Source organism: Catharus ustulatus, chromosome 9 (genome assembly GCF_009819885.2).
Source record: "Catharus ustulatus isolate bCatUst1 chromosome 9, bCatUst1.pri.v2, whole genome shotgun sequence".
In the NCBI taxonomy this organism is placed as follows: domain Eukaryota; kingdom Metazoa; phylum Chordata; class Aves; order Passeriformes; family Turdidae; genus Catharus; species Catharus ustulatus.
The window spans coordinates 15,790,113-15,816,797 of record NC_046229.1 but is presented as its reverse complement, the minus strand read 5'-3'; the positions used below and the strand labels follow the sequence as shown (position 1 = coordinate 15,816,797).

The 26,685-nt window shown below is 38.2% G+C and overlaps 1 protein-coding gene across 1 annotated transcript in view; it reads left to right on the top strand.

Moving 5' to 3' along the window:
• The window catches only part of COL24A1 (collagen type XXIV alpha 1 chain), a 124,913-nt gene that overhangs the window by 42,623 nt on the left and 55,605 nt on the right, over positions 1 to 26,685 (top strand). Inside the window, exons 13-22 of the mRNA XM_033067082.1 lie at positions 1,188 to 1,241; positions 3,695 to 3,739; positions 7,454 to 7,507; positions 7,599 to 7,643; positions 8,044 to 8,097; positions 8,710 to 8,763; positions 10,398 to 10,451; positions 17,263 to 17,316; positions 21,621 to 21,674; positions 22,426 to 22,470. Of these exons, the coding sequence (XP_032922973.1) occupies positions 1,188 to 1,241; positions 3,695 to 3,739; positions 7,454 to 7,507; positions 7,599 to 7,643; positions 8,044 to 8,097; positions 8,710 to 8,763; positions 10,398 to 10,451; positions 17,263 to 17,316; positions 21,621 to 21,674; positions 22,426 to 22,470 (513 nt within the window). The remainder of the gene's footprint in view (positions 1 to 1,187; positions 1,242 to 3,694; positions 3,740 to 7,453; positions 7,508 to 7,598; positions 7,644 to 8,043; positions 8,098 to 8,709; positions 8,764 to 10,397; positions 10,452 to 17,262; positions 17,317 to 21,620; positions 21,675 to 22,425; positions 22,471 to 26,685) is intronic.

Sequence of the window (26,685 nt, the reverse complement as noted above, 5' to 3'; positions counted from 1 at the left end):
GGTTTGAGTGCCATAGCTTGGATTTTTCCAAGTAGAATCCCTTTCCAGCTTAGTATTTTGCAAATTTTCTGGTAAACTCTTACATAGACCTTACACTGTGGTTAAAAAATTATTTTGACTTCTCAGTGGATCTGCACTACCTCCCTTCTCCTAATTTTATAGAGTGAATGCATAGCAATCATGAAAATATTTCATGGTACTGCTTCAAACTAATAGCATGAGTTTCTAGTTAGATACATGTGACTCTTTCAGTAAAATAATGACATCTGCCTGTGATACTGAAATGATAAAAATTATTTACATTAAAAAATTGATAAAAATTAATGATATTCTGATAAAAATTAATTTGAAAACCTCTCACATCACCCTTCCCCCCAACCCTCCTAAAAACCCCAAACAAAAAATCAAATCACTTTTCCCCAGCAACTTCTGTGCTTTCAGTGAGCAACATCTGAAAGAAGTAAAGCAATTTTCAAAACAGGAAGGCAGATCAGAGCCAGTAAAGAGGGAGAATTCCATTCCATTTTCTTTCTGAAGCAAGAAATGGAAATTCTGTTTTAAGCTTCGATGCTTGACTTGGCAAATCAGATTTGTTTCCTGTTCTGATAATCTAGTCTCTGAAGTCAAAACTCTCATAAAATAAATGAGACTTCACTATGTCTTGTGTTATTGTTTCAGTCTCTAGATGCAGACTAAGGCAAGTGTTCACATCAGTTAGAAAGATGAAAACTTTCATTTCTAATGAAGATGAGATTTCACACTGAGATGCCAGCCATTAATATTTGGGGATGAATTAAAGAAAGAAGGACAGATATTTTAGTGAATGTTGAAGCTAATAGGAAAAAAATTGTGTTAAAAATAAATAGGAAAGCAGGCTTCAAGACAACAATTCAAGCAATACTTGTTTAATGTTGCTCTTAAAGTAATTCAGTTGTCTGCTTTTTCCATATGTTTCTGTTGTGTATAGTTGTATCATTTTAGGTTTATGGCTTTAGGAGACAAAAAGTATCACTATTCTGTTAATTTGAACTGTGTAGCTGAAACTTTCTACTTTTCCCATTCCTCCATCATGTTCACTGAGTCTATTTATGATGTCTTAATTCCCCAAATCTGAATAGGGATTCAGTGTTCAGACCACCTTTCATGTCTTGAATAATGAAGAACAGGTATTTTCTATTCTGCTTTAGGGTTTTCCAGGTGACTTTGGAAATAGAGGTCCCCCCGGTCCAGATGGAAGTCCTGTAAGTATTGAATTGTGTGTTAGTTAACATGACAAAATTAATAAAACTCAATATTAACTCCCTTCCAAAATTAAAGGAGATTTTTACCTCAAAAGAAATGTCCTGAAGTCCACAGGAAAATTTTTGACTGTTAACTTTCCTATGGAAGTCGCTAGGAAATTACTATAACAAGTATAAAAAAGAGGAAGAAAATATTCAGAAAGCTGCTGGGAAAACACATTTTTCACTGCTGTATGTGCTGACTGCCTTGAGAATCATATCTCTCACTGCCCTCGTTGCATTACTGATGAATGTTCTGTCTTCAAAAATTGCATTAGATATGACTTTGTGTTGTTTATTTAAACCATTATTCTAAGATCACCTTAACAAAACAGGATTCTGCCGGCATGTAAAACCCCAGCTCTTTGTGTGCTTGTGCATTTGATAGCTGATTTCATCCTTTGAGCTGGTGCTGAACACGATGATGCCAGCCTGTCATTTGGAGCATTGTGATCAGTGTGATAGCAGCTCTGTCCTTGGCACTGGGGGCCCTTGCAGTGCCCAGCTCAGCCTGTGGCACGGGCACCTCACTTCACACGCTGCCCTCAAAGGAGCTTTGCTGCCCTGCTCTATTTGTAGGGAAACTCTGGCTGCAGACTCCAAACTCAGGTTTCTTTTGGTGTCAGAAACCAGTGAGTGAAAGGCTCTGGGCAAGAGAAGAGAACAGCAATAAGTGCTGGGTAAAAGAGCAGCTGATTTAAATCATCTGTTGTTGGATGCTCCTTTGGAAACCACTCTCCATTTGTGTCTAAAGATTTTTCTGATATGGAAGAGAGTCATCAACTAGACAGAATTTCTCTTATTTTTTGAAGGTCTGCCTTGATACCCGTCTTAGAAATTTGTTTAAGAAAGCTTACATGAATTTTGCTGGTGGATTGTCAATGTTTGGTGTCAACATTTTGGAGCACAGGAAAAAAATTAGTATGTATTTCTGGTCTCTAAGGCAAAACTTCTCTTGTTGGAATGTCAGGTAATATCGGTATGGTTTTCATCTTGAAAACCCGCTGAGGGGTTGAGTGTCACCAAACTGCTTTGCAAATTATATTAAAAGGTGAGTTCTGCCTTCTCCTCGTGCTCCCAAGTCTCCCTCCACTCCTGATAAAGCACACATTGTCTTTCCAGCAGATCTGCAGAACAGTACTTTAATAGAAACAAGCTCAGAAAGCCTGGATCTGAAATTACAGCCTTGCACGTTACAAAGAAGCCTGTTTCAGTGCAAGCATTTGCAAACAAGTTCCATCTAATCTGCCAAGACAGCTGCTGCTCTGCCTCCTGTGAAGGCAGCAGCCCCGCTCCCCTCCTCCCCAAAGCTCACCCTGCAGGGCTTGTTCAGGCAAGGGGCCAGTGCTGCAGCTGCAGGGGCTGCAGAGCTCAGGGCACATTTAGAGCTCTCTGTGAGCTGGCACTGGAGACCTGGGGCTGCCTGGGAGGCCTGTGGCAGCAGGAACTCAAGGCTTTTCCTCCCATGTGCTGACTTGACACTAATGACATTTGTCTCCATGCCTGATTTCTTCTGCTTAGCTGACTAATGCCACCCTTCATTTCCAAAACACCCTCTCACTTCCCTGAGGATGTCAGCCTGCCCTGCAGGATTTTGCTGGAGCACTCAGCTTCCCCTGTGGGTAATTCAGAGCAGGTTGGAGAAGGTGTGTGGGCAGCTGAGGAGGGAGGGGAGCACCAAGGCATCCCCTGTGCCACGTGCAGCAGCCGTGCCCAGTTGGGCACTTGCAGAGTGGGCTGAGATTTGCTTGCAATAAACTTCCCCTTCCCTGTGGGTGCCAGCAGGCTGCAGTGGAACCTGGGTGTGTTACCCAGAGTCCCAGGTCCCAGGTGCAGGGACAGCTTGCATGAGCCATGCTGACCTGGAGGGCTGCAATACCTGTTTGTCATGGGGAAGGAGGCTTAGCAGCTGGTTCTGGCACTGTTTTAGCCTCTTCTGAGCTCAACTGTGGCAGAGGCAGTAGTGGAGTACTACTGAATTCTTCTGTATGAAGTACAAATACCATAGTTTGCATCAAGAAATAATTTTTCATAGAGAGAGTGTAGCCTTTAATTTGCAGAGGTCTTTCTATGAACTGAGATGGTGTTCTAATTTATTTTTCAAAGGAATCTTAATGAATTTTTTTTCATCTTCAAATTTTTTTTCTTCCACTTTAAGTATCATGGTTAAAAAAAAAATCTCATATTCCTACATTAACAACAGAAATGTTCCCATGATGCAAATATCTGGTGATCTAATTCCACAATCCAGGGATTTTACTAAGCATATTTCTCTATACAATAATAAGCTGTCACTTTTTGGAAACCCTGTAAAAATCAAAACTGACTTGCTTTGTAGATCACTTCTATCTTATCACTGGGTTTTCTTTTTAAATGGTGAAATTCAGGTAATCTAAAATTAACTTTCTTTAAAGGGAATTGTTGGTGGTGTTGGTCCTCCTGGATTTCCAGGACTAAGAGTGAGTATACTTTTATTGCTTACTTTGATATGGCTGCATTACAGCATTTGTCTTGTGTGTCTGTGAAATAATAAAAACAATTATGAAAATTCAAGTATTTAAGCAGCTTTTGTTTTAGGTAACCATGATTTTAAATAGTATCACTCTACAGCTACTATCATATTGGCAGCATGGAGCATTTTTATACTTGGGGTGGATTCGTATGTTTGTTTCTGATCCAGGGTGTTTGGGTTTTTTATTTGAAATGAGCAAGTTTGCTAGTTTATAGCACTAAAGCCAGTGTGAAAGGTGCAATGGTCTCAAACACTGTAATGACAACAACCCTCATTGGTTCCTGAATATGGCTACCAAATTCAAAGCAGAATTAATTTCTAAGAAAAAATTACTTTATCATGTTTACAATATCATATTAGTTTTTAATATATATATGTAGAATAAAGCTGTGATGCTCACTGTGGAGTTGCACACAGTAGTTGTATTATAAGTTGTGCCAGAGAAATTCTATGAATCCTACAGAAGGTGGGAAAGATTTTCATTTGGAGTAGTCTCGCTTGTTTTTTTAAATTCATGTATTTACTTATAGAGGATCTTTGATTTTTGATCTTGTCTCAGTCATGTCTGGCTACACAGCCACGTTCTTAACAAGGGAGAAATAGCAAGTGTTTACACTTGAAAGCTGTGATTGTCTCCAGTGTTTGCTTTGTGGGTTTTTTTTGATATCTGCAGATCTGAAACATTCTTGATAACTTTGTACTTTAGACTGATGGTCATCTTTTCCTTTGAAGCACAACAGTTGAGTTCAGTTGTTACTCTTTTTAATTATGTGTTCATAACAAAAAAAAATATTCCTGTAAGTCATCCCTTGCTGCCTGATTAGGATTGTTATGGCATTGCTATAGTGATAACAAAAGCTTGGTCAAGAAACTTCTGTGGCTTCCAGCCTTCATCATGCAAACATGATTTGCTGTGCTCTTGTCAGTTGTCAGAGTCAATTGAACCACTCAGGAGCCTGGAGCTTGCCCTCTTGAGAATTTGCTTAGAATTGTGGTTTGCTTTTCTCTCTTACATGGCTGTTTTTGGAATTTAGTCTCAAAGACTTTGCTAATTGTACAAATGTACCTGACGTTTTTAAAAAAGCCTATTATGTGTTACTTATTGTGTGTATTGTACTTCCAAAAATATACTGCATTTGCCTTCTTGGTCATCTGTAGTCAGTTACTGGGAGATTTTCAATCGTTTTTTTGAAATAGAGAAATAATTTTCAATAACAAGTCCAAAGCTTTTGCCACTTGTACATAGATGGAATATAAACATAATGAGAGCTATTTCTTGGGGAAAAAACAAGTTGGTGCCATGTTTAGATTTTGAATAGTAAGAAATTAACAATTGTTTAGAGTGTGAGCTCCATTTGAGTGGCCTTCTCTTGTTTATTTGTGGGACTCACACATGGTTCCAGCAGCATTGGTTAGTCTGGTTTCCTTTTTCACAGTCAGAGAACTGGAGAGCTGTGCTTTGTTCCAGAGTTTCTTTACAAGGGACCATTGCACTCTTCAGTGGGTAGCAGAATTTCACCAAGACCCTGTGGGAGTTCCAGGTGCCCCCAGCATCCCCAGGTACAGCCTGGGTGGTTCCTCTCCCAAACCTGCTCTCCAAATGGCTCTGTACTCCCTGAACTCTTTCTCTTGTCCAGGCAGATCCTGGTCATCACTGAGTAAAGAGCTACAGTCCTCACTGTTTGCTTTAAAATACTTAGTCAACCATAACACATTATACTACTACATGATGCAGTATTCAACATGAGATTAAATATCTTTTTCTGGCAGAAACCAAGAGCATTAATTCAAGTAGCTTGTCCAGCCCAGCTGTGTGCAGTGTCAAGAGTTAGTTGTATTTTTGTCTTCATTCATGACAACAATGGCAAAATGAGCAGCATCAGCAAGCTGAGTCCAGTCATTCCTTCCATCCACGACTTTTTTCAATATACAAAGCTGTTGCCAAATTCAGAGTTTTGGCTGGCTGAATAGTCAGTCTTTCAAGACTTAGAGGGCCATGAGTTTTAATAAGATGAAGAGTTTGAGAAAATTTATTGCTGAATGTCCAAATTAGTTTTTCTTTTTAATTTTAATTTTTTTTTCCTTTTAAAAAACCCACTTAGTACTAGGAAAACATTCATTTTCCTTTTCTGGTATTTTTTCTTTTTGCCTGGAAAAAGCAATTTGGTTTTAGTTTGACTTGTCACATAGAAATGTTGGAAAAGGTACTTTTTGTAGTTGCAAGTTTTATTGCTCAGCAAGTTTTATCCAAAGTGATAAGCGTATGTTAACACATAGCAAGGCAGTTGTAGGTGGAGAATGATTAAGAAACCTGACAAACTAACTAATTAAAAACTTTTTTCAATTTTATTTTTGTGTAGCTCCAGTTGTTTGCTGTTACTCAATGTATTTGGAGACTGTGACAGGTGTTTAATGAACCTGAATGTTATAAAGCTGTTTTGGAATTTCTTCCTGTTGCCGTTGTAAGCTGAATTTCCCAGCTCAGTATCCCCCTGTGATTTTCCAGTCAGTGCTATTGTTACCATAAGTGTGCATTTAAACTTTCAGTATCATAAATACATAAATGCCTTGCTGAACTGGAATACGTAGTGCAACTCAGAGGCAGCAACATAAACAATTTACTTGATCAGCTGGCATGACAGAATATATCATTGAAGCAGTCATAGAAAGCTGAAGCAATGTAGAGTGGCGATTTTCTTGGGAGCTCTACCAAGCACCATTAAGGTACAAAGTGAATTGTCCTGCTTTTTCTTCACTCAACCATAAGTCTGATGGTGGCTGCAGAAGAATGTGATTGCTAGCACTGCTGAAAGTCTCCAGAGAGTAATGAGTGTGTGCTCAACCTGAAATGCACAGATGTCCATGGCATCTTTTCCATATCACTCTCAGCAAGTGGCAAAAGATTTCTTTATTCATACATGTTGTTAAATTCTTGCATAGCCATAGAGAGATAACATTGCCTTTTTGGTTCTTTTCCCCCCAAGCTCATGCTTTTTCATTAATATTATTGCTATTGCTGATCTTTGAAGATTCTTAATTTTCGTGATTCAGTTATTTTCCTGTCATAAAACTGTCTAAATAAATCCCAGAAAGAAGAGTTGTAGTAAGGACTCTGAAGGTACATTAGAAAAGAAAAGGTTATCATGCCCATTGGAACATAGGTTTGATTCTGCACACTTGGTATTTAGAGTCACATCTTTTTTTTTTCCTTTTTGTATTTTAACTTATAGAAGTCACTGATAGCTGACAAATTGAGTAAAATGACCCCTTTTATGGCCCTGCTCATCATAGAATAATTTCTTTAAGCCAGATTTGATGCCTACAGGGAAGTGCTGTTACTAAGAACAGCAGCAATGGCCACTGAATGTGCAGTACAAAAGAAAGCTTCCTTAATTTGCATTGCCTAATGCTCTGTGATCTTCTCTTGAATTAATAATTTACTGGAAAAGAGGCAACTTTTGTTTCTCATGTTTCTGCTGATGATGTTGGGAGATGCAAACGTGGAGGACTTAGGATACTGACACCCTTTTTTTTCCCTAAAAAATTAACCTAAAAAATATTTTGGTTTCTCTCTGTGGTGCAGAAAAATGCCCCATTCTGTTAGGAGTCTTTAAGTTACTCCATTTCACCAAATGCAGTGACCTTTCTTGCTGTTTGATAGGGAGACATTGGGCCAGCAGGACCAAGTGGACCATCAGGAATTCCAGGGCCCACGGTATGGTATTTAATCATCCCACAGCCAGGTGCCTATGCTGCTTTCCACATTATAGCCAAGCACTAGATTTATGTTTTCTTTATTTTAACAGGGTTTCCCAGGGAGTATGGGACAGCCTGGAATGAAAGGTGATAAGGTGATTTAAATATTTTTATTATCTTAGAGATAAATAGTTCATTCAGACTCCCTTCATTAAAACTTGAGCATAATGTACTTGGCAAAGCCTTCCCTTTTTCCTTTAATTTTTTTGTCTTCTGACTTTTATTTTTTAAAATTGTCAGACTCATGAGCTGAGTCTGACAGAAGTTTAGACAAACTTTTTTCTGAACCGAACACTAACTGCTGAACATAATAGTATCCAGGTCTGTGTCAATAGCTTTTCCTGGAAGAGATATTTCAGTGCAACACCTTGCATTGTCAACGATCTGTGTTAATTTTTATAGGGAATATTGAATTAATCTTTCATTCTCTATTTCTGAAAGCTATCCCATTTTAAGCCACATACCCATGTCTGTATAAAATTATATATTGTTTAGGGTGAAAATGGCCTTGCAGGAGAGCCAGGAGATCAAGGGTACCCAGGAGACAAGGTAAGTTATAATTGCATTGTTTTACAAAATTACCTAATTTCAGCAACTTCTTCAGGCTTATGAGTCTCTTAAAATGCAGTTCCATAAAGGTAGAATGCAGTAGTAAAACTCTGGATATCACTAAATTAACATATTTTAAAGAAATTCTGTGCTAATTAAAACTCACTTATGGAAAATGTGGACAATGACAAAAGGCACAGGCAGAATTCTGGCAGCTGTGTGCATAGAGATGCATCCAACAGGGATTACAGTGTGATCTCAGCCTTTCTAAGGAGCTGGTGTGAAAGGTGTTTTTTCCTTGACCCTTGGGGTTCATCTGCAGCCCACCTGGACCTGCTGTGGTTAGCAGCAGCACACGGTCTGGCATGCTCCTTCACATCATCAAACTGAGATAAATAAGGATCTTCTTTCCTGTTTGGCTAGTACATCAGAAGTCACTGAAATAGCACATCCTGTGAGAACTCTTTTGATGAAAATTGAATGTTAGGAGATAGTTTTCAACCTGCAGAATTCTTTTGAAGCCTGTTTCAGGTGTCAAAATATAGCAATTTATTGCTTCCAACATAACACAACAGTCATTTTCATGTGCATTTAATAGCTTTCTTTTTTCAGGGTGCGCTTGGTTTACCAGGACCCCCAGGGATCAGAGGAAAAGCAGGACCCCCAGTAAGTTTACACATCAAATTTTGCTCTCAGTATATCACTGTATGCTGTTGATACTTGGTGTTTTATACTACTGTTGATGTTTGACACTTCTGTATGATTGTACTGTTCACATGCATGTAATCCCCTAGAACTGACCTAAATCAAAATGCACAAAGAATAAAGTCTAAAGTGCTTTTATTTCTAGTGACTGGTGCTAAGGAGCGAGTCAGATCCTAAAATGTGAGACTTCATTACAACAATCAGTATATGTATCATATTTTACTAGTGTGCTTAGGATATTAGCTATTCCGTGACAATCACTGTGTGGCATGTAGGTAATATTCAAAACAAATCCTCTGAGAGCTTTGGGAACTTCCAGATGACCATTGGGACTGGCTGGATTTGGAGGGCATGTGTGAGATCTCATTATTAGCAGTCAGTCATTTCTCACAGGAATGGGAGTAGTCATGAATTCCTGTATTTGCTGATTTTTAGCAGTTTAAAAGGCATCTGTGCACTGCTGCCCCTTCTGCTGGGTTTTTAAGTGTTGAGGAAGAAAATCCATGCTGCACAGGGTTACCTGGCTTTTCCTCACCTGATTTTAGTGCTAGTATCTGTCTCTTTTCAATATACAATTGAAAGCTGCCAATACTCATTCCAGTTTCAATTTTCTTATGTGCAATCAAGCCAATAACTGGTAAACCTATTTGGACCTCATTAATGTCATGGGCCCTAAAATTCAATAACAAACACTTCCCTTGCCCCATGGAATTTATAGTATAAACACTAATCCTGCAATAAAGTTAGGCAAATTTGCTTAAGCTTAGATGGGAAAAATTGTATTTTTTGCTTTGTATTTTTGCTTTTAAAGGTACAAAAATTTTCATTTTAAGAGAAGTGTGAATCAGCTTATTCCTGAAAGAGTTGTGGACTTTATGCACAAGCTGAATGTGACCAACCTTATGACTTATGTTAAATTAAGCTATGAGACCTCAGTCTGCAAGTTTTAGAGATTAAGCTTTGTAGAATAGATTTCCAGTGAAGTCATTCATGTTAAAAATTTCTTCCCAGGTGAGACCTTAATTTTGCTCAAGTGACATCTAGTTATGGTGGCAGAAAGCTTGTGAAAATGTGGAAGAACAGATATAACTTAGAGAAATATTTTGGCCCGTTTTTAGATGGATTTAAATTTGTATATAATGGAGTTACTATTACATGTGGATAGGACCTAATTTTATTGTTATTAACCACAAAACTGCCATTTCTTTGGCTATGATTGGATAATTAAAATATATAAGGAAGTGTATAAACCAGTATCTGTAATAGTTACTTTCTGGGTGTTTAAATAATATGTAGTTTTTGTTAAAACATCTTTATATTTAAAGGAGTTTCTATATGGTTCCTCACAAATCTCCCTATTTTCTCTGTCCTCAACTTATTTGAATCTATTTTGGTGTAACTTCAAAGAAATATGAAGAACTAGTTTTAATAGTGTCCAAAGTGAGACAGTTATAAAATTTCCTATTTAGTGAAAAGGTCATCTCAACATTTCTGTTGGCCTTTTTGTAAATAAATGTTTTTAAAATTTTCATAACAGTCTGTTGTTAAAAATAAATTATCATCAGACATTTTAACTGTTTGGATTTTTTTTCAAGGGGAAAATTGGAGAGCCTGGACCCCATGGACCATTAGGTCCTCAGGGACCTGAGGTAAGAAATTGCTTGATAGCAGTAAATTGAATGTCACTAGTAAATTATTAAAATAAGAGGTAAATAAATGGGTTTGCTTCATAAAAGACTATTTTCTTAGTTGAATTAGGTAAATATTTTTATTCTGTCATACTTGATGATTCATTCTCTTTCATAAACTACAAAAGATTCCAGCTCATAATTTTTTTCTGCAAAATATTTATGTACAGGATCTTTGTATTCAAAGGAGTGTTTCATTTGCTTATGTGATTAGGATTTGCTGTCTCTTGAATCCTGTTGTTATGGGATACACCTGGAATGAAACTCAAGTGATTTCTCAGGAACATTCCATTTGTAAATACTGAAACATGTTTGTAAATGAGATTTTCCAGGCCTACTTGCATATTTACGGCTTACAAGAAACACAAAGAATAAACAGCAGTTACCTGGGAAGCATTGCCAAGCAGTTGAATCTAGAAGTGAGGTTTCCTAGGAACTCCTTGGTGCTGTGGAAATTTACACAGAAACTTTCAGTCTCTAAATTGTCCCTTTTGGTGCTTTTTTGCATTTATACCACAGGCTTTAAGGAAAAATCCTGTGATCTCTACCAGAAAGACGTGTTTCTACACAGACGCGTGTATTTTCTGGAGAGATGAAAGCATAAATTTTGGATTGTTCTTTCTAATCAGCCTCCTGCAATGAATGTATTTTGGGTTTGTTTGGTTTATGGTGGGGTTTCTTTGTTTGGGGGTTTTCCTTTTTTAAAAAAGTGAATGGAAGACATATACTAACAATGATCTTTTTTCTGCCTTTACATGAGCATATCCTCCTCAAACCAAGGCTCCTGTGTTCCTACCTTTCTTATTGGGCAAAAACCCTTGTTGAGAGAAAACTCATTGGAAAATAGCATTGTAGCAACACAAGGTGGTCTTGTCAGAGTAATAAACCTCTCTGATTTAGTCAAAGGGTGTGCAGAAGACACAAAGCCTGTGCATGTTGTCCACAGCTGCCATCCTCTGTGGCTCAGGATTTCAGATTTTTTGAGCCTCTTCATTGTTAACAAAAGAGGTCCTTGCATGATCTCTGCACAGCTTCTAGCAAGGGAGACCTGAGGCAGGTTAATCCCAAATTGTTGTCTCCAGACCTGTGTCCTGCTGCCCGTGCTGCCTCTGCTTTGTGATTCTTTATTCCAACACAGACCTGCTCCTCTTTTGTGTCTGGAGAAAAGATCATTGTTCTGGCTGGTTACCCTCAGGGCAGATATGGATGGGAATCTTTCTGTCTGAAAAGCTCACCATTTCCCCTTGCTCAGGAGGGCAGAATTATTTCATCATTAGAAGGCAAATAAAGTGCATGATGCTAGATAATTAAAACTTGAGTGAAAAGGTACTTTTTTTTGAGTAATTGTCTGCAAAACGGCGGGTTTAAAACGACAAAGCAATGCTTAACTTCAGTCATGCGAGACAGGTCCAAATAAAGTAAAGGAGGTTTTTCCACCTTTTAACTTCATGAAAATATGGTCACCATATGGCAAAATAGAAACAGAAGGGATGTAGGATAGCAGTACACTGGGATTTTGGACAAATTGAAGATACTAGAAGTTCTGTAATAAAAGGAGTTTAAAATAAGCAGCTTAAAACTGAAGAGTATATGTTGCCCTCCTGTTACATTGTCTTATAAAAATAACCTTGTTGTTATTGCCAGAAGTTATTTAGACACAACTGAATATATGCAGTATGAGCAAATAGTGTAGATTTTTCCGTAAGAAAAGCCTACTGTCATATGTCTGATCATGTCTCTTCTTCCAAAACCAGACAGCAGCAGGTCAGACAGGTTTCCTTGTTCCTGTTTCATTATCTGAATGGTCAGACTTCCTGTGACCCGATGCAGAAAACACGCATTATATCATATACTAAATGTTTCCTTGATGTTTCTGGAAATAGAAGAAGGTAATGGATGCTACAAGGAGAATACTTTGAATTTGGTATAGATGTGACAATCCATACCACATGCCCTCTACGAGAGATTTTTCTTTGAAAAAACCCCAAAACCAAACTTATGTTGTTAGGATTTGTTGGGATTTGTTGGTCTTTGGTGTGAGCAAGAGGAACAAAGCCCAGTGGCAGAACCTCTCAGACTCTGCTTCCAGCTATTTATCTCTTCTTTCATTCAACACTAAACACAGTGGGGTTTATAAATGTGCCCTGCCCCCATTTGGTTTGGGTACATGTGAAATAAGCTACTGGGGATCCTTTGATCTTCCCAGTTACACATTTGAGTGTTCCATTTCCAGTGTAGAGAGTAAGTGGTTCTATCCCTGATTTTCTTCCCATGCTGTAACTCTGGCACTGCAGCAGCTGAAGTTTGTAATAACTCTGCACACAGCAGTGGGAGCAGGGCAGGCAGACTCTGATCATCCTCACGGGGGTTTGTGGTTTTAAATGCAGATCACCAGGGAATTGCTGCCTAAATCTTCCCTCTCCAGTGTGCAGCCAAGGTGCACCAGGGCAGAGTTGAGATGAGCCCTCCCCCTATAGCCAGGGTCCATTTGAGACCTGCAGAGCTGATGGCAGGAGTGGGCAGAGGCAGGGACAGAGCTCTGCTGTCTGCCTGGCTGGACAAGGCTTGGCTGACAAGTGATTTTTTCAGTTCCAACAGAGTCAAGCCAAATTCTCTTCTGGGTATGTTTCTGCAGAGCCAGGGTCTGCTGTATGCCTGAATGCCTGCTGCTCACTGGATATACTTAGTGAACACTTTATGGAGTGTATTCTTCATCACTTGACACGTAGTGCTGCTTCGTTGTGCATCTGAAAGTGACTCCCCCAAAATATGAAATTTCTGTAGAACTTTGTTTTATGGTATGACATGTGGAAAGTGCTGATCTGACTGTTTTAACCCACAGTGTCTCTGTTTACTGTGTGCAGTGAGGTATGCAGTGCTTATTGTCAATGGGAATGAAATTAGACAAGCCTTAAACAGGCTTCCACACGCATTCAGAGTATTTTGTAGTTAAATTTTGCTCTGGGAATTGCGTTTAACTATCCTCCCCAAAATGAGGGTGATAGTTCCCTTCAGATGTGTCTTCAGAGTGTTATAAATAGGTTTTATCAGAAGCAGAGAGAATTAGTCATTATCTTCAATGGAACATTTTTCATCTGTGCAGTATTTTGATCTGAAGTCATTAGCTTATTCCTTCAGGAAGGTGCTTGTATGGGACTCAGCTGGTGTGTTTCATGCTCAAGGCAGTAGCTTTACAAAAGGAAAGGAAATACTCAAATAACAGTAAAGAGACAAAAAGGCACACATTTTGTAAGTGCATCAGTGGCTGCTTTGAGGTATTCATTTAACAAGAACTTTATTTTAGTGCATGTTTCACGTGCATTATCACATTGTTTTTTGAGTTGTTGCAAACAATGCCAGGTGTGCAGTGATGACAATGCAGTGTTTCAATATTGTATCAAATAACTTGTATGCAAATGATTTGTAGGAAATATAGAAATAAAGATAATTTAAAGGCTGAATTAATTGCATATTCTGGCATATATCTGAGGAACTGCTCTTGTAGAATTGCTTATATACTCTCTACTTGCCTTTGCACAAAATCTTCATTTGGTCCTTTCTCAAAGTTCTATGTCTGCATAACACAGAAGAATATTAAACACTTATTGGAGAATTGTAGTGTTTTGCAGAAACCTTCCTTTTGTGTTTGATTATAATAATTAGTAATGAACCCTAATAAGGTGTCTTGTTGAAGTTCAGTAGCTACATCCAGTCAGTCTTGCTTCTGAAAATTTTAGAATAAATTCTCACTGAGATGCATTGCAGTCTGTGGTTGAATGAACTCCTGTTGGAGCAGGGAAACCTGGAACTGAAGGAATTGCTGCAGTTCCTGGGGACATTTGCCTGCATGTTGTCCTTTCACCAGTGCTTGTCCTGACCCCCATGGCCAAGGCCATGAAGATGGGTGGCCAGTGATGCTGGCAAATGTCATGTGAAAACAGTTTAATTCTGCAAATGTGAGCGAATTCCCCATGGAAATGGAGTGTAATATCTCAATATTTCTGATATTCTGCTTCCATATTAGCAGCCACACAGAAAAACAAAAAAAGCAAAATCTTTGGCAGAGTGCTCATCTCTGAGACATGCCCTATTACAGTAACAATTGATTGTCTCTGCAATTTTTTTAAATTAGACATTATATAGATAAATGAGGGAATAAATATGTTGATTTTATATTTAGGTGTCCACTACAAACAGCAACATTTCCACAGCAAGGTTAAAGCACATTTCTGTTAAGATAGTTGGCCCTTCAGGTTTTGCTGATGCCACATTTCTTTTGATTAAATGAAGTGGATTCTAAAGTGCTTTGCTGGCAAAAGACCACATCTGTAGCAAGATTTTGAAAATAATTTGTATCCTACCAGCTGTCAGGCTTCTGGCTGATGGAAATTAAGACTGAATTTCCTTAGAAGGAGTCCTAATATCAAGGGCTGTTTTGTTTTGAATAGTCTCTGCTGAAAACTACATTGCAGCTGGAAACTATACATTAATCTCCTGGCCTTTCACTTATGGAAGAATAATGAATTTTTAATCTGGAGTAACTTCCCAGGGAGCTGGCTGCTGAATAACTCATGGAAATGTAGGTATTGCTAGAGATCTGTCCCACTTCACTACAAGGAATCTGAATGGCAAGCACCATTGCTGAGGTGTTTCAAGAACTCCTTCCTTCAAGAGTTCATTCTTTTTCTGGAACTATTTAAAGTGGCTGTTTGTGTCCTGGATTATTGCACTTATTTCATGGATTATTAATTTAAGAACATCCTAGAAGCAGTGTTCTAATACTGCCATAGCATCTGCCTTTTCTCCATGGTTGTGCTCAAAAAGAAAAGTCTTAATCTGTCTTCACAGACAAGATAAAAAGTTTTAGGATTTTAAATCTTTTAATGCATTGTGTAGTGTTGATGTTCTCAGGCTAGTAATCCTAAGACTTTACCTGACATGAAAAGATTTCAAAATACCATGTTTGTTCTATCTGCAGCAGTACTTGTCCACACTTACATCTCATGGTCCTTACTGAATTTCCTCTAGAAAATAAATAAGGTCGATCTATTCCTTTATAAAAATATTAGAATCTTTTGAAATTAACATTTTTCTAGGCAGATTGTTTTCTGGAGTATTCATTGCCATGAGGAAGTTGTCTGTGTCAGCATTTAGCACTTGTTCACACATTAGAAACATAAAGGTTTACAGATACGTTAAACAACTCACCCCTTGGTAACTACTGAAGGTCTATAAATAAGTAAATTTAAAATTAAGAAAGGACAAACTAAAAAATTCCAAGGAATTGACCTAACTCTTCAATGTGTTTCAGTAGATAGTGGTGGCCAGGATTTAAAAAAAAACTTCCTCTTTTGAGCTGCATAGAAATCAAAGATGGTGCAAGTGAGTGTTCCAGGTGTGAGTCTCAGGGCCTTGGTCACATGTGAATGACATTCTCTGTGCCACCTAGAGGCGTGCTGGAATTGTTGCACAGCTCTGCTTGCAATTGCTGCTTTATGGCAAAAGAAAGGGAAACCACTCTGATGTGAAATGTTGAGTGTTAGAGTTGTGGCCCATCTTTGGAAAATTCAGATCATTTTTAGTCTTTAGTGGCTTTCTTTTAGACTCATTAGCATCCAAGTGCTAAACCTGATTTTTAAGAAATTTTTCTGTGTATGTGCTTTTTGTTTCTATTATTTGAAAAAATATGCATACATTTTAATCTGTAATGATTTTCTCTTAATCAGGAAGGAAACTTGTTTTTTCTAGTCTTGGACCATGGGTTTGCTTAGATGTAGTAATAAATATTTTACTCAGAGGAAGTGGAATTTTTGCTGTTTTCAGATGGTCAAACTTGAATGAAATGTGAAAGTTTATTAAAAAAACAAAATCAAATGCTATCTTGGCAGGGGACTGAATGAGCAGTGTGCTAACTAAAGGGTCAACTACCAATGCTTTATTTTATCCTACAAATGTAAAGATTATGCATCCTTTCTGGATATTTCTAAAATGTAAATCACTGCTTTATTGCCTAAAGGATAGCTGGACCATTATTTTTCCTTGAAATATATTAATTTTTTATAAATCTAGCTGTAGCTGAATTCCTGTGACAGAGACTTCCTCCTGGTGTCCTAACTCAATGCCTTCTGGCCAGGTGGTTCCCAGTGATCATTTTAGTTTATTCCTTTTCTGTGCATATTTATATTTTCTTTACTAACATCTTGACCTGTACTGGAATCTGTTTCAAAAGGCCTGTTCTGAATAGTGCTGCATGCTGCTGACCCTCAGTTGGTGCCAGCCAGACCTGGATTATCTCCTGCTGATTTGGAGGCAAAAGGTTCTTTACCTTTTCCTTAATCTTGCAGTGATTTTGTCCTTAACCTGTGGCCATGGATTAAAGGGCTTCAGCTGCCCTCTAAACTTTATTTTAATAAAGTTGAATTCATAAGTGCAGGACCTGACGCTGGCTGCTTTGTGGTGATTTTTGTGCCTCCATACCAGTCCCATGGTTTAATTTCAAACATTGCTTAGCGGAAAAAAGTCTTATCCTAAGAGAAATTAAATCCATGCTGACATCTGCTAAATTGAGTTTAACGAGAACTGCCTAAAATCTGTCATTTATCCAAGTCCTTTCAAGGAAACATAATGGATTTTGACATTTTTTGGGATGGTAGAACAAATTTATTTCTTGTCTCTATGACTCAGGTTTATTAAATGAATGAACAGAATCAAAACATGAACAGAATGAAAACATTCCTACTCTTCAAATTATTTGTCTGTATGATTTCTTTAGGGTTTTCCAGGAGACATTGGTGTACCTGGTTTAAATGGCCCTGAAGGTCCTAAGGTAAGATTGTATGAAAATCTATTAAAAATAACAGTAGACACTGTTAATCTGAGGAAAAGGCTCTGGGAGATGGACACTGGCATTATGAGAAGATAATCTTACTGTCAGAATGCAAGTACTTTGCCTCAGGTATTTATATGAGGAAATTATTTGAGTGTTTAATGCTCCACACATTCTGGGAGTAACTACTGTGTTGGGTGGAAGCATGTAATGGCAAAATAAGTTTGAGAAAATTTTATGTGGCTAGAAAGTAGCATTTATTTCACCTGTATTTTAATAGAATGTATGCCAAATATATGCATCTCTTTGTATTACTCAAGTTCCACCCGTACTAAAATTTGTTTTTAACAATTTTTAAAAGAAATAGTAGTTGAAGATATGGGAAGTATGCAAAATTCATGCACCAGATTAAATTTTGGATAAAATAATAGATGTAATAATAAAGGATAAAATTTATCTACAAAACCGTGCCAGAATAATTTAACTTTTACTCTTTAGTAGACGAAGATTTTAGACCCAACTTAGGCAATAATTCACATGGATAGAGTTTTCAATGAAGCTTTGAATAACTGCGCTTATAGAAAATTTTTGTTGAATTGGAAATGGTAGAGACCAATACAAAAAGTGCAGGTGCCTCAGAAATTAACCCAGAGGAAAATGACTGAATAATATCTAAAGATTGACTGCTTGTTGAAAGGCAAGTACCTTGGGACTTTTCTTATATTGTATTTTCTGTGGAATAGGCACAAGTGTGGCAGAATGAAATCTGTATATGAAACAAAGTGGAACATCTTTAGAGTTACTAAAAAATGCACTTTTTTCTAATTAGTTCAACTTCAGTTATTTCTGTTTGATTCATGCAAGGTCTATAACAATAAATCCTATTATAAACTTAGACCAAAGACATTGCCAGATCTCTCTAAAATAAGAGCACAATAATGCAGTTAGAAACCAGGTGAAATTGTAGAACACATGAGGCAAGATGTCTCATTAATGCCACTGCTCAAAGCATGAGAAGGCTTTATCTCTGTAGTATATTACTGGGCATTTTTATTCCAGAAGGACTCGATCAAGTGAGACTAGAGGCAGAAGTAATACTTGAATGGCTGTATTTTGAAAGGCAGTTTGTTTATTAGACCAAAATGAAGGCCTTTTTTGACCTTTAAATGAAAGGGCAGAAACTGGTGAGGCAAAAGAACTGTGCAAGACCAACAAAATCATTTGTCCAAGAAGAAATCATACAGGTTGTCTATGAATAAACAGGCATGGAAATTACATTTCCTATCAACAGAGTTGTGAAATTCTGTAGCAGACTACTCAAGAAAACATAGGATGGGGAGCAGTAAATAGTTTAACGATATGGTCTTATTTGTTACCTGGAAGATTGCACCAATATCTCCATGCCAAAGGTGATCATTCTTAAGAACCTCTCAAATAACCCAGTTGCTGAAACCATAGCCAATGTTTTCTGTATCTCTCATCATTCAACCGTGTCAAGAGCCTTTTACTGAAAAAAACATGAATCAACCAGGAAGGCTGAGAGCTAGTTATCTGATGGGGCAAACTGAGGAGAACTTAAAATGTATTACTGCAGGGTGCTCACCTTCAATCCTGATTTATTGCTGACTTGTTTATATGCATGTATGCATAACGTGAGCAGCCTAGTACAAATGAGTTTGTCCGACCATTGCAGTGGCTGGTGCTCTTGTGTTTCTGAGTTACCAGGGTGTTTACAAAAACAACCAAAACCCTGTGGTGATGAAAGACACTGTCTAGGGTCTAGGGAAAATATCAGAAGAGAAATAAAACAATTCTTGAACTGCAGTTCAGATTTAATTGTCCAAAGTTATACATGAATGACGTAACAGATCTAATCCCTGCTGCTCAGTTTCTTTAGTGAGATCCTATTGTTGCACATTATATCAGAGGAGTTTTTGTTAGAATTCTGTCAATGTTTAATACAAGCATTACTGATTTGTTGCCTTTTTACAGATTCCAGAGAAAAAGGTCATTAAGAGGTGGACTGCAAAATTTGAGACTCCATGTTCCTTTGTTACAGAAATTACACAACTGAGCCAGATTTGGTGCTCTCCAGCACATTTGGTATTAGAAACAAAAGGCTTAGACAGCTTGCCCTAGTCAGGGAGAACTGATGGCTTACATTTGAAAAGAGGGATTACCAAACTGGAAAAACTCTTATACTGCTCCCAGTACTGTGGGAGAAGGTCTGCATAACTTTGGAAATGTTTGGCTTTTGGGATTCCCAGCTGCCTTGAGTTGACTGCAGTTCTAAAATTTTCCTCCAGCTTTTATTTTTAGAAAACTGCTCTCAGTATGCTGCTATTTTCCTCATGTTTTTGTTTATGCTTCCTCAGAAGCAATACCAATTTTAAAAGCCAAGAAAGCATGGTAAACTTTATTTTTTAGCAGTTGGTGTGGGATAAATCCAACTTCTTGGAAGTTTAAGCTCTATTGAGTGTGATCAGCTGTCTCTAAATGCCAGTAGATGTTCTAGATTGTAAATTTTCCCCCAAATTAGTGAAATAATCAGCAAATCTGAGCTCTCTAAGTCAATGTTCAAAGAGTTTATTATGTAATTTGGTCTACAGGACATTACTCAGCTTGGAAACAATATTTTAGAAAGTGTTTGATCTTGATCCACCACTTATTAAAAAAAATAACAAAACACACATTTTTTAAAAAGGGAATAAGAATGTTTTTAAGGAGTTCTGAAATAACTTTGTTTGTTCCCTATGTTATCCATTGCAAGTATTTATGCTCTCTAACCAAGAAAAGTGAGAGGAAAAGATGGTCAGGATATGCTGACTACCACTGTAGTTTTTCCATCTGTGTGCTGTACCATGGAAGAAGCCAAGAACTTCCTTCCCCTGTTAAATTATGTTTGTTTGTATAACACTTTTTAATAAAGTGATTATTAGGAGTTTCACCTCTTCTGGAAGGGATGGTCAAGTAGGAAGTTATATATTGAAATATAGGATACCCCATTTACTGACTCCTGTTTTTTCCCAGATGCTTTGGCACATGTGTAATGACTCCCTGCATTTTCTGTTTTTGCCTGAAACCCCAAGGAGGAGATGGAAATGTCATTTAGTATTAATATTCAGTTTACAGTCTGGATTCAGTGAAGTGCAGTGGAAGGCTGTGCACAGTAGCAGTGCTGCTGCCATTTCCACTGTGCAGTTACATTGCATTGAAATCCTTATCTCCCAATGGGCTTTGCTGTCAGAATAAAGCAACTGTTGTGCCAGTGAGAAAATGTCCTTATTAACCATAGGAGAATATTGTTTATGCAGTGCTGCTGAAACCCTCCTGTCTCTCCTGTGGTGGTGTGTCAACCAGCACCACCCCAGTCCTTCCCAGGTGGGCTCTTTGATGGAACTCTACCTTGAGATGGCCTGTTCCATTTTTCTCTTCCATTTTACTTTGCCTGCTGAGTAAATTGTTACTGGACCAATGTCTAGACTTCGGCTTCATTAGTATGCAGTTAATAAGGCTTATACCTTCCTACCACTGCTTTCTTCAGAGGATAATCTTATCTCTCCTGAAGGGCAGTTTCTTTGTTACTGTTGCTTTATCTGATATTGTCAAGCTTAACTTTCCCAGTACATTAATATGTTTTTTTTAAACACTTTTATTTTTTTACTATTCCAGGTCAAGTGCTTTTCCCAATTATCTCATTGTAATTGGGATGCCCGAGGTTTTTGGTACACTGCTAGCTGCAAAGTGTTTTTAACAAAGTTTTGAAAATGTTGGTGTGAGCAGTCATGAAAACTCTGACCTGTCAGAGCTGTAGGTTCTTTATCTCTGGGTAGCTGATTATAATCCTAATAGAAAAGTAAGGGCTGAAAATCACAAGTAGTTTTGGACAAACTTGTGGTCTAAATTCACTTTGTAGTTTCGTTCCGTTGCAATGTTGTCAACACAAGTTATTCTAAAGACTACCCTAATACAAGATCTGCACATTGATGATGCTCTAATCTTAGTGTGATAGCGTGCTTTACCTCTTCAAAAAGAGAGAAGTTGTTCTATCATGTTCAAATATTTTCTTATTTCCTGCTCACAATGTAAAAAGAATAATGCTCCAGCTAAGTCTGTGTACAAGTTTTTATGTTGCCTGGTTTTCTGCATCTTTGCCTGGCTTTCTGTGGGAAATACTATGAACAGAGAGATTAGGTCTGCTGCCTCAGTTTTGGGTTTTAGTCCAGGTTTTTAAGAGGAGAGAAACTAGAACAGCATGGTTGTGAGTTGCTGTAAGTTCTCACTGTGTTTGTTTGGATGTTTAGGGAGCTCTGGGTGACCGAGGGCTTCCAGGGCCACAAGGTCCCAAAGGAGTTGAGGTAAGATGAAGAAATTATCCAAATAAGAGATTATGTTTCAAAATTTTTAGGGGTTAAGAGGGTTAGATAGCAATGGTTAAGTGTGTATGGTGTTGTCATGCAAAATTCGAAGTTTCTTTTGCATTTTGGCAAGTGTTTTAAAGTTTTTAGCAGCCTTATAGGGCTGTGCATCCATTACGTGGTTTATTTTAATTCCAGTGGAATCTCAGATAATATATGTTCAGAGCTGCATGTGGCTTTTTTAATTAAACTGAGGAGATGGAGGGAAGGGGGTTAGCAGAATGGAAATAGAAAGCATATACCAATTTAATTGCAATGTCCTAGATACCCTTAAGCGAACTCTCAGACCCCTATTAACTGAAAGGGGAGAAAGGCAGTTCTACATCTTATAGATTCATCAAGTATTCTTAATTTATCATTATAAAAATAAAAGCTTATATCTTGTATGCTAGCAATAATTAACTTTTAATAAAGTAATTATTAATTTATTTAATAATTAAAATAACTTGGTGATTCTGGAGACAGACCTCTAGACTTCTAAGTAGCTAAATGATGAACTTCTATGACATATTGAGTGTGTAAAAACTAACAGTGGTGAAATGGTCTGTTCCCAGGTGTTTCTATCAGACTTGGACTCAGACAAACACATATGAAACTTAGGATGATATTATAAATTCACAAAATTATCCGCAGAATTTCTTTTTTAAAACTAAACTTGTCATCAACATGATTGAATTCTGATTTCCTTTAGGGAGAAGTAGGACCAGCTGGACCTATTGGAGGAGTTGGCCCAAGAGTAAGTATAAGTAATTTTGTTAGGCCAGGCTGTTTTGCAGTAGGAATACTGCTTTGAAATGTGAGTTTACTGTGAGAAGTGACTGTGATAAAATGGCATCTCCTAAATGAATGTGTGTTTTTCCTCAGAACATGCTCAAAGCAGAGCTGGGAGGGGAAATTATTTTCCATACAAAGGGTTTGAAAGGAAATCACTGCTATAGTGCACAAAATATAGTGCTCCCATGAGACAGATGAAACTGCCATGCCCTTCCTAGGGACTAAACCAGCTGATATATCAAAATATTTCCATTGGGGAAGAACCTACAGAGCTCACAGGGAGAAATATAAAGAAATAAACTTTAAGAAATCCTGGCAGATAGTTACTGATAACAATAAAGCTGGAATGTCACAGTGCTGTTTATGCAGACATGTTTTAAAAGATAGAAGTTGAAAACTATCACCCCATTTTTTTGTTAGTTATAAAAATATACTATTGTCTGAGAGTATTTCAGTGAACTTGAAGCTTATTTTTAGAAACTTTCTGTGCTAAAATGGATACTGGGGATTACAGGAATGTCTCTAAGTTTATTGAATGCAATTTGATCTTCTGCCTTTACATGATTTGATTATGTGTGGTAATCACTGACTTGGCTTTCATTCTGGATGACTTCCCATTTCTTGCATGAGTTTGAGAGTCTTTTCCACTGTTTTCTGCTTTTAGAGCAGATATATGCCTATGTCATTTTTCCTGTTCAGTAGCTAGTCAAAGATGAGAATTTGCTTTCTGTTAAAAATTATATTAAAATATTTATTTGCCACATAGATTAGGTGTTAAGACAAACAAACCCATACCAAAGCAAAAAAAAAAAGGCAATAAACCAAACACAAAACCCTCCCACAAAAGTTTCTTTGTTTTTCAGCTGAGGAAAGCATGCAAAAAATTAAACAGAATTTTAAAACACTCTGTAACTTAGTTCAATATTGAGTTCAATCTGTCTGAGCTTCTGCCGAGAGCCTCATGGAAATTTTTATTTTGGCTGCATAATCCTTTGAGTCTCCTCCTTGGGCAGGGCTTCATGGCTGGACAGCAACTCCCATGTTGTGCTGTGGCAACTGGAAAAGAAGATGCTGTAGTGGGTGACTCATGGGCAGTGAGACACCTTAACATCCTCCACGTCACTGGGCATGCACAGACCACCGTCAGCTGGTGTCAAAGTGACCCCAGAGGAAACAGTTCTGTGTAACCTAGCAAGCTGAAATATTTTTTTATCTATTTTGGGTCAATTTGACCTAAATTATGTAGGGTTTTATTTCTCTCAGTGGGAATGTGCACACCATTGGCATGTCTTGTGGCTCTCTGGTTTCTCCCTCACAGCAAATTGTGAGAGCAGAGTTTGTGCATCTGAAAGAGCCCCAGGGTTGCTGTCTCCAGACATTTTTAGTAGCTTGCTGGCTAACATCCCCTCCTGAAATGAGAGATAGGGGAAGAGGGGATTTTGCTTGATGGGCAGCTCAGCCTGCTTTTCCCCCTTGTCCAGGGGAGCACAGGTTCTTGCCTGCGTTCTGTGGCTCCTCTTGGCTCCAGCTGTTTCCCAGTTCCAGGCCAGCTGCTTTGTGCTGCTGCCATCCCTGCTGCCATCCCTGCTGCCATCCCTGCTGCCATCCCTGCTGCCATCCCTGCTGCCATCCCTGCTGCCATCCCTGCTGCCATCCCTGCTGCCATCCCTGCTGCCATCCCTGCTCCCATCCCCGCTCCCATCCCTGCTCCTCCCTGGTGCTTTGCTCCCAGGTGTAACACACACTGTGTGACTGTGCCAGTGAGAGTCACAGCCCTGACATTAAATCTCACATAGTAGCAGCACTGAGTCAATAAGCTGCTGAACACATCTGTGTTTTTAAATTACGCTTCCTTCACTGCAGTTTGATGTTCATTTGATTTACATAGCCCTTGCTTCCATTTTCCACGAAGGAGTTTTAAAAAGTGGATGTTGCATTTGAAAGCAAACACTCTCACTGTGTTGTCATCACTAATTAAATAGCCTTGGGGACAGAGGAGGTCCCTGAAGAAATGGTCTGGCCATGCATGGCCCAAGGCACCATCAGCTGTCAGCTCTGTCTTTAGCTGACAGATGTGTTTAACTTGTGTTCTGCAGCCTCCAGGAGTGGGATTTCTTCATTCTCCTCGTCAGTCTGCTTCAGTTGTTTGCCTGTTTTACAGACCTTTCTGTTGTCTAGCTGTTTTATCTGAAAGTCTTGCCTGTTTTTTCTCACTACAACTTTGCTTTCTGCCCCACAGACTTTATTTGTGGACATGGTTAAATAGATTAGTCCTCTTTTCAGCCACTGATACCTTCATTTTCTGGGGCTTGTCTGAAGTAGGTACAGTATACTTGTAGGTCATACATTGTAAACCTTTCATTATTCTCATGAAACAGTAATGGATCAGGTTTCTAGTGCTTCTGGAATCCTCATCTCTTTTACAATTTCAAGTCAAAATATCCAATCCCTAGTTCAGGTTTAGGCATGTGCCAAGCTGGCAGCTGTAAAATTTCACCTCATTTTTCTCCCTCTTCTCTCCCCTGCCTTTGTTTCTAACATTTGCTTTAAAAAAACATGAAAGAGATCAAAAACCCCTGGGACCCACCTGACCAATGCTGCCATTAAAATAGATCATCTTCTGCTGGCACAGAAGTGACTGTGAACCTGCACAGGGATTCTCAGTCCCAGCTCAAAAAACAATTTCCATGGGTCTAAAGCAACTGGAGACAAAAGTGAGGATGTTCCCCTGCTTACTTAGGGTTTATCTCAGTTCCAAAGGCCTCAGTCTGCTTCAGCTTTGGAAGAGGTGTTTGAGCTGAATCTGATCACATCATTTGATGTTTCATTCATTCCTTTCCAAACCTTCCCACCCATTCTATTCTAATGTCAAATAGTTACATTCTCTTAAATTAATCCTTCTACATAAAAAAGCTGATTTTTTTTGGTACTTGCTTATTTGAGCTGTGAAAATACAGGAGTTGCCATACTGAAGATGTGACTGTGTTTATTCAGTTTCCTCCCACTTAACCCTCTCTTTCAAAGGCTATCCAAATATTAACACAGGAACTGTCAGTGTAGCTCAGCTCAGTCAATGGTCAATGCAAGCATTGGTGCTTTTTTTTTTTTCATATCTTCATTGCTGGAGAGGAAAATGCCTTTAAAAGAGTAGAGATTGTTTTAAACCAGAAAGTAAAAAGGAACTGTTACAAGTTGATTCCTTTCTGAGCTGCATGGGTTAAACAGAAACTGGAATAAGATGAGCAGTTTCTCCTCATTATAGTGAAAAATGTTCTCTAATCTGCCCCAGACTCCCAGTATTTTCTGAAAGTGCCTTCCTGTGGGTTGGAGGCATATGGGAAGTTTATGGAGGCACTGAAATAGAGTGACAGTGAGAGATATTTATACTGATATATATACACACCTGTACCTACCAGTTGTGAGGTGAAAGGAAGCACAGTTGGTTGCTGTTTCCTGAAAGAGAAGGGTAGAACTTTCAGTTCATATTTTAGGAAACAGACATTTCCTTTGGGATTACCCTGCCCTGGAAGAGTAATTTTCTCAGGGGTTTGCAAGCAGAAAAGCAGCCATTCCTAGTTTAACCTTCTGTCAGTGGCTTTTCCTCCATGTGTAAATGTATTGTATTTCTGTTTAAAGGCAAATCCATGTGTTTCAGATTGCTTTACCAGTTAAATCCACTTGTTCCACTTTCTGATCACCTTCCATCTGTTCTATGTCCTTTGCAGCTAGTACATAGCTGGGGAGTGACAGCCAAGAAACCTTTACAAGCTGGAACTCCAGTTCTTGTAACACTTAAAATTATCTGGGTAGTTAATAAAGGCCACTAGTTTTCTTTTGGCGAATTTCACTTAAAACATTTTTATGTTACAGTCTTGCTGTTCATAAAGATCTTGAGTTTCTTTACAACAAAGTAGTTAAACAGCATGTAGTGACCTGCAGAAGCCATCACTTGCTCTTTATTAAGCCCTGTGGAAAGACATGACTTTCTTTATCTGGTTCTCTCAGAACTTCTCTTCATGGTCTTTTCTCCCTGCATTCCTGTCTGTACCATATTTTAGTCCATTGGCAAAAACAAAAATATGTTCCTAAAGTGATTTTATTTGTTGGAACTTAATGGGCAAAATGAAATTGCTCAGGTAGGCAAAGAGAATGACAGTGATAGAAAGGGATTCATATG